The 7,499-nt window shown below is 50.3% G+C and overlaps 1 protein-coding gene across 2 annotated transcripts; it reads right to left on the reverse strand.

Annotated features, from left to right (window-relative positions):
* Positions 1-293: 293 nt before the first annotated feature.
* On the reverse strand, positions 294-6,898 carry Cck (cholecystokinin). 2 transcript variants are annotated; one of them, NM_012829.2, is given in 3 exon segments: positions 294-675; positions 5,527-5,742; positions 6,791-6,898. In NM_012829.2, coding segments are annotated over 2 exon segments (348 nt in total). In that variant the 5' UTR covers positions 5,741-5,742; positions 6,791-6,898; the 3' UTR covers positions 294-541.
* Between the last annotated feature and the right edge of the window lie 601 nt (positions 6,899-7,499).

Here is a 7,499-nt window from a genome sequence, read left to right on the forward strand (position 1 = left end):
AGAAGACAGACTGTGGGGCGACCATTGCCCTGAAACTTATTAAAGGCTGAGAGAACCCTAGAGAAATCTCGGGGTGGGAGGGCTGTAAGAGATCAGCATCAGTATAGCCGAGGGTGGGCCCTGGAGCTGAGCCCAAGGGTACTCCCACAAGCCACCTTGCATTTAGTGGAGTGCCCTGCACTCAAATCCCGGGCCATTTCTAGAACGATCTACTGCAAGGCTTCATCTGTGGACATCGTGTACCAGGCTCCCCTCCATGTCTGGTCTGGGGACCCCCACTGAACACAATGAATGAGGGGCAGAAGGAAATCTCTTTAATAGCATAGCAACATTAGGTCTGGGAGCCACCAGAGGGAAACATTGCCTTCCCACCGCTCAGCTGGGCTGAGGTGTGTGGCTGCATTGCACACTCTGAACAGACAGATTTCACATTGGGGACTTAATAAATAAACTCAAAATGTCAAACATTAGAGGCGAGGGGTCGTGTGCGTGGTTGTTTTCTCATTCCGCCTCCTCCAAGCAGCGCCGAGAGGCTGGCCCACTACGATGGGTATTCGTAGTCCTCAGCACTGCGCCGGCCGAAATCCATCCAGCCCATGTAGTCCCGGTCACTTATCCTGTGGCTAGGGTCCAGGCCCTGCAGGTTCTTAAGAACGGACATGCGGCCAGAGGGAGCTGTGGGGAGAAGAAAGGAAGGAGAGGTGAGCCTTAGGTCTGAGAATGTGACCAGTTTAAGCCAGGATGAAAGCAGTGGGGAAAGCCAGTGCATGCGTGCGTGCGTACGTACGTGCGTACGTATACGTGCATGCGTATAAACATCTGTGTGTACCTCAATCTCAGGGCCTCACCTGGAGCTCACTGGCTGGGCTACTCCAGCTGGCCAGCAAGCCTCGGGGAACCTCCTATCTGCCTCCCCAACCATGGGTTGTAGGAACAGAACACATCCAGCCTTTTTATGTGGGTTTCTTGGGAATTGAACTCAGGTGTTTGTGCTGAGATGAAAGGTGGAGACCGGAGAATCTCCTAGAAACTCATGGGCCAGGCAGCCTGGAGTACAAAGTGTATCAACCACGAAAAACCTGATCTCAAACCAGGGAGACGTAAAGCCCAACCAACACCCAGGGCTGACCTCCGACTTCCACAGTGCACTGTGCCAAGTACACACCCTTTGACACACGCACGCACGCACGCAGGCACACGTTCACGCCTGCCCACAAAAGAAAGGAAGGAAGGAAGAAAGAGAGGAGAAAGACTTTTTAAGAATGAAGACCAGTCAGACAGCTCAGTGGGTAAAGATGCTTAGAGCCAAGCTTGACAACATGAGTGTGAGTCCTTGGAGTCACACAGTAGAAGAAGACTCCTGTTGGTTGTCCTCTGAGCTCCCCAGGATTACCATGACACAGATCCTCATAATTAGATGTTTAAAAAGTAATAGGATCCAACCGAGTCAACCAACCTGGATCCTGGGGCTCTTAGAGTCTGAACCAACAACCAAAGAACATAGATGGGCTGGACCTAGGCTCATAGGTGTAGCTTGATCTTCATGTGGACCTGAACAACTGGAGCAGGGGGTATCGCAAAGGCTGCTGCCTTGTACTTGGGCAGCATCCGAGCTCCCTTTCTGGCCTCAGTGGGAGAGGAAGCACCCAGCCCTGACAAGACTTGATGTGTCAGGGTCAGGGTGTGTGTGTGTGTGTGTGTGTGTGTGTGTGTGTGTGTGTGTGTGTGTGTGTGTGTGATACTCAGGGGGGAACCCCCACATATTCGGAGGAGAAGGGGAAGGGGATGGGGAAGGATTATGGGAGGAGGTAACCAGGAGTAGGGCAGTAAGCAAGATGTAAAGTGAATATAAGTAAAAAAAATAAATTAAAATTTAAAAGTAATAGAATCAGGTTCTCTTCTATATGAATATTGTTTAAAAATTAATTTGAAAGCTACATTTTTAAAAATAATAACCAGAAGAATATATCCTGTCAGATTAAAGTACTGGCATCTTGATAACATTAAAAAAAAAACTGAATGAGAAGTCACAAAAGACTTAAATCAGCCATTTTGACCAAACCACAAGGACATATAACCAGCAATGGGTTCCAGCAACTGCATGATCTGAGAAAGGAGGGGTGTAGTGACAAGATTCCTCCTTCCGAAGGTGGATGGCATGGTCTCAGCCCACAATGCTCATCAATGGCCTCCTGGGCTTGTAGCACCTTCTGTGCTGACTAAAGGGTAAAGAGGGTCTCGCAGGACCTCTGTGGTGAGGAAGTGTAAACCTCTCAATGGCTCCCACTGAGCTAGGACTACAATGTTTCCACCTTTGGGGTATTTTGCAGGCAGCTTCTCCAGCAGCTTCTGCCCACAGGCGAGCACAGCCAAAAGAATTATTTACGGATGCCTTTGCCCCTGCTCCAGTAAGCAACCCTAATGAGACCCGTTAGGTCATTGAAAAGAATGTAGGGAAGTAGAGGAGGGGTTACTTGGCAAGATCAGTGGTGGGGAGTGGGGGTGGAGGGAGATGTGGTGGGGAAGACAATAGATGAGGGTTGTGGGGTATGATTTGAATGTGATATACCTGTACTAAACGTCATAATGAAACTCACGGTTATGTCATAATTAACACACATCAATAAAACATTTTTTTCAAACGACACCACGGAGGCAGTTATCCAGATTTAACTGCATAATGAATTTAACCAGCTAAACTTAAAATGGAAACCACCACAATGAACAGCAACTGTATATTCCCTTTCTCCAGACTCACGCCTTCCCTGTTTGGGAACTGAGAATCCACTGGGTGAGTTTTTCTGGGGTAGAGAGCCCCGCCTGTGCAAAGAAGCCCCAGCTGCGTAGCTGTTCACCGCCTTTCAGGTAAAAACCTAACCAGCAGTTCATGCAGCCTGGGTCCCTGTGCCGTCACAGGGGAAACAGCCTGTCTCTCTGCCTGCTTAGGGAGTGACATCCACTCTAGGGTTCCATGCAACCAATGCCTCTGTCAAGCCAGCAGCCTGGCCAGTGTGTGACCATGCAGCCAGTCGTGGATGCTGTGTCTGGACCATGCCTCGATTCTCGTAAGCTACACGGATCTGTTGTCCAGCGTGGCTTGACGCTGCCTCCTCTCCTGCCATCTTTCCCCAGCACTACGCAGTGAAGGACTTAGAATCAAGTCATGGAACGAGGTAAGGGATCCGACTCCTTCTTGAGCCTGACATCAGGGGAAGCCAAACCTGCACAGTCACCATCCTGCCTCCCAGATGTGCCAACACTTGCTTTCTTTAGCTTGGCTTTCTGAGATGCTCACTGTGCAGAACAGAGCACGAGGGAGACACACAGAGGTAGTACCTGGTCAAGTGTGCACTGAATGCTATATGCTGCTGATGCCTCCCCTACCTTCTGCAAGAGCAGGCTTCCTCCTGGACTACTGAGCTGCAGGCAAGCCTTAAGGATAAACTTTGTTTTATTTTATTTCTTAGTTTTTTTTAAATACAAGGTAAATGGTCCGGGCTAGCCTCCAGCTTGCTGCATAGCAGAGGCTAGCCTTGAACTGATCCTCCTGAGTGCTAGGATTACAGGTGTGCACCATCACACCCAGTTTCATGTGGTGCTAGAATTAAACTCAGGATTCTGTGCATTCGGGGACAACAGTTTACCAACTAATACCAAGCCCCAATCAGTAAAAAAGTATCTTGTCTAGAATCTTTAAGAGTAATATGTATTAGAGTTAAATGTAAAAACATTGTAGAATATTCATTGTAGAATATTCAGTGTTGATATCATTGATTCCTAGTTTCTATTTGTCAAGTAAATGAGCATGGCTTTTCTGTACTTAGCCCTGATCCTGAGTGTGGGCAAACAAACTTTTAAACGATGGCTGCTCCTTCCTGGGCTCGGTGGATCCAACAGACTGAGGGGAGCCGGACAAAGAAGAGAGCTTGGAGGAGCTCCCAGCTGAGGCTTCTGCTGGAAAAAGCATTGTCACGTGTTGGTTCTAGGCAAGGATGTGGCAATCAGGCTTTCTGTTGCTAGAACTCTCTGGAATATTCCTAAACTTGGGCAAAGGGGCTCTAGACTGACTGGAATGCTTCAGAAGGGGCTGCTCGAGGTCTACACCAGAGAGCAGATCCTACATGAACGATCAGAGGGAATGAAGACGGGGAACCCAAGGTTTCCAGGTTTTCTCATTATCCAATTATCTATCTATCCATATCCATCTCTCTCCATCCAACCATCCATCCCATCCATCCATCCATCCGTCCATCTATATCCATCTCTCTCTATCCATCAATCCTATCCATCCATCCATCCATCATCCATCCATTCATCCATCTATCTAATCTCCCTTCTTTTCTCCCTCCCTCTTCTCCTCCCTTCCTCCCTTTCTCCCCTCTTCCTTCCCTCCCTCCCTCTTTCCCTCCCTCCTCTCTGTTGAATTAGCAGGAAAATAACCTAGAAAGGGGCGGCTGTAGCAGGAGTTCCAAAACAGGAAGAAAAGTAAGAAATCATTTCATTTTCCCTGATCTTATCTTCCCGTGAAACTCTAGGAGACTCAACCAGGTTCCTCAGTTTCCCCTCACCAGTCAAGCCACACGCAGTCAAGCCAGGCAGGGTCGGGGAGCCATGGGAAAATTGGGTTACTGAGCTCCACAAAAAGGATGCCCACCTCCTGTGTTTTAATCCAGCTCTACTGGTCCAGGTTAACACCCACCCAGAGGTCACCATCCATGCCACTGTGGATAAAGTCAGATGAGAGCTGTTGGGGCAAGCCATGACGTCTGAAGGCTGCCCTTGGAATCCCAGAGCTGGGAGGGGAACTGAGTCGCTCTGCTCTCAACTCTTCTCTAAAACTGAGAGGTTCGGGCACAGAAAGGAACATTCAACTGGCAAGGTGTGGACTCACCCATGGGATTCATGGAAAAGGCCTCCCAATGTGGAGAGGCTCGGCTGTCTTCAGCACTGGGAACATCTTTCCAACAGCGATAGAAAGGCAAAATACAGCTCTCCCTGTGTGGTCATCCTCCTTTGACAGTCAAAGGAATGCTCTTCACCCTTTGACCCTTTCCTCCTGCTCTGTGCTGGGGGAGAGGTGCACAAGGCCAACTGCTTCTTTTCAGATCTCAGGCTGTCTCAACACCGACCCCACTTCCTGCCAGAGGGTTTCCCTAGTCAGTGTCTGGTGGTTTCCAGTTCCGTTGCATAGACACCAGAGGGGATAGGACAGATCTGAAGATTCTTACCAGCACTCGATTATTTTTTAATGTTGTCCTAAAACGGTGTTATACTTCATCCCTGAGACCGTGTCAAAATCAGTTCAGAAAAGGGTCTGTTAGCCCGCTTCCCTAACTAGGTAAGCCCTCTGGCTACCTCCTCTGTGAACACCACCTGCCTACTGCACAGCGCAGTGCAGCGTACCACAGGAAAGAAAAGTGAAAATCTTGCTCCTTGTGCGTACCCCGTTTCCTCCTCCCAGCCGGTGGAGGAAAGGATAAAGATTGGAGCCGCGGCAGAAGCCTGAGGGGGAGCTGACATCCTTACCTTTGCGGACCTGCTGGATGTATCGGGCTAGCAGTGCGCCCAGGCGCGCTCGGGGCTCGCTGTCCGGTCGGAGCACAGCCCTCAGCTGCCTTCGGGGCGCCTCCTCCGCCCGCTGCTCCATAGGGTCCACAGCTTCTACAGGGACTACCGGCTGCGCCAGGGCGCCTGCTGCCAGGACTGCCATCACCACGCACAGACACACGCCGCACTTCATGTCTATGGGAAGCAAAAGGCGAGGAGCGTGAACCAAAGGCTGATCTCGGCGGCGTGCTCCAGCCCAAAGTCCCGCACACAGAAAGTTGGCTGAGGCTGAACGTGGGGGCTACAGCTGCGCCAGACTGGCTCAGCTGTAGCCAAGAGAAGTCTCTAGCTGCGCCCTGGCCACCACGCGCCTCGGGACATTTCTGTCTGGCTTTTGTGTTTCCCACACCCGGAACCTGGGAATCTAGCAGAGACCCGATTTACTGCCCCGTTCAGAAGCAGCGCCTCCTCCTGCTTTCCTGAAGTTCCAGGACGCCTTTGTAGCGTATCTCTCTTCTAACCAGAAAAGCACAGAGTGAAGCGTGGGGGTGGGGGTGGGGCAGTAAGCGAGAGAGAGACAGAGACAGACAGAGATGGAGACAGAAAGACAGAGACAGGAACAGAGAGAGGAGAGGAGAAGGAGAGATACTCCTGGAGAGAAATGCGGGAGATTTAATTTATTCACTACATTAGAAATGGCAGGACAATGGGAATCACTGTTTTAAGTGTGCGCCCATAAAGAGAAGCTGTATTTATAGAGGTTCTTCTGCGTTTTACGGAAAGCCACTATGCAAAACAAAAACCCAGAAATCTGCGCCCAGTCCTCAGATGTGGCCAAAGCCCCGCTACGTTTAATAACTGAGCAGATGGGTCCTGTATCATAACGATGTGTTTCTATTCCCCAAACCTGCTTTTTCTTTTTTAGTGCAGCATTTAAAAATGGACATAAGTCTTAACACCTTTAGGTAGTTTCTTTTAAATGATTGCATAGTGCTCCGAACAACAGGGAAACCCTAAGAATGGCTATCCCCATCCTTGCCCTAGCCAGAGAACACAGAGGAGAGCAAGTCTCTCCGCAGCAGTACCCACCCAGACGCATTGTAAGGTTATTTCCGACTTCAGGAAATCTTTCCAGCTGTCAAGTGAGGGAAGGCACAGAAAATGGAAAGACTAAACGGCAATAGATGCAAAGCTACAGGCCAGTTCTTCACACTCATGATTCTTGGATCTGCCAGCCACTTACCTTCGGATGCGGAGTCAGCTGGCTTGGCGGTTTCCAACGGCTGCTGTCCAGCTAAGTTGAGGGCAGGCGGCAGGGCTACTCCTCTTAAATAGCCCCGCCCGGTACGCAGCCAGTCATCTGTTTACCCAGTGCTGACGCAGTCCGGCAGGACACGTGCTCAGAGGCAGCCACTGGAGAGACCACCGATCGAAGTGGCCCCCCGGGGAGAAGGGAAACGGCCCAGTGAATGAGGATAGCCCCTCCCAGGCGGGGTACTTTGTATGAGTCCTCCTCTTTATCTAAACAGCTTCCTCCCCACCTGTTCGGTGCCTCTGCTGAGTCCTCTTCAGGGAGGGTGCCACCCCTACTCCCGGAGAGAAGCAGGAGTTTGTCTGGAATGGAGAAGCTGACCACTGTTTAGTGAGCTTTGAGGGATCAAGTCCTTCCAGGAAACCGGGGGACCCTCACAGACTAGGTGTCAGCAAATGTAATTCTGGCATGTTCTCTGGGAGCACTTCAGACCTGAGTGGGCTCCCACAAGTGAGAGAGGGGAGTAGGGCTCTCAATTTTTCAGAACTCAATCACAGTTGGCCTCCTGGATTCTAGTCTTACAGAATTTTAAGATCCTGGGTGCAGCTCTTGCCTTTTGTGCGGAAAGCCTTTGGGGAAAAGGTTTCCATTTCTTCCCAGGATGACTTCTCACCAGTCTACCATCTACCGATGATTTTGG

Source organism: Rattus norvegicus, chromosome 8 (genome assembly GCF_021556685.1).
Source record: "Rattus norvegicus strain SHRSP/BbbUtx chromosome 8, alternate assembly SHRSP_T2T, whole genome shotgun sequence".
Lineage (NCBI taxonomy): Eukaryota > Metazoa > Chordata > Mammalia > Rodentia > Muridae > Rattus > Rattus norvegicus.

Coding starts and splice junctions, on each gene's coding strand:
- Cck (XM_087560533.1), bottom strand. CDS start 5,740: ATGAAGTGCGGCGTGTGTCTGTGCGTGGTGATGGCAGTCCTGGCAGCA. Junction 2,821..5,526: donor CATCCAGCAGGTCCGCAAAG/GTAAGGATGTCA, acceptor TTCTTTGCACAG/GCGGGGCTCTCTACCCCAGA.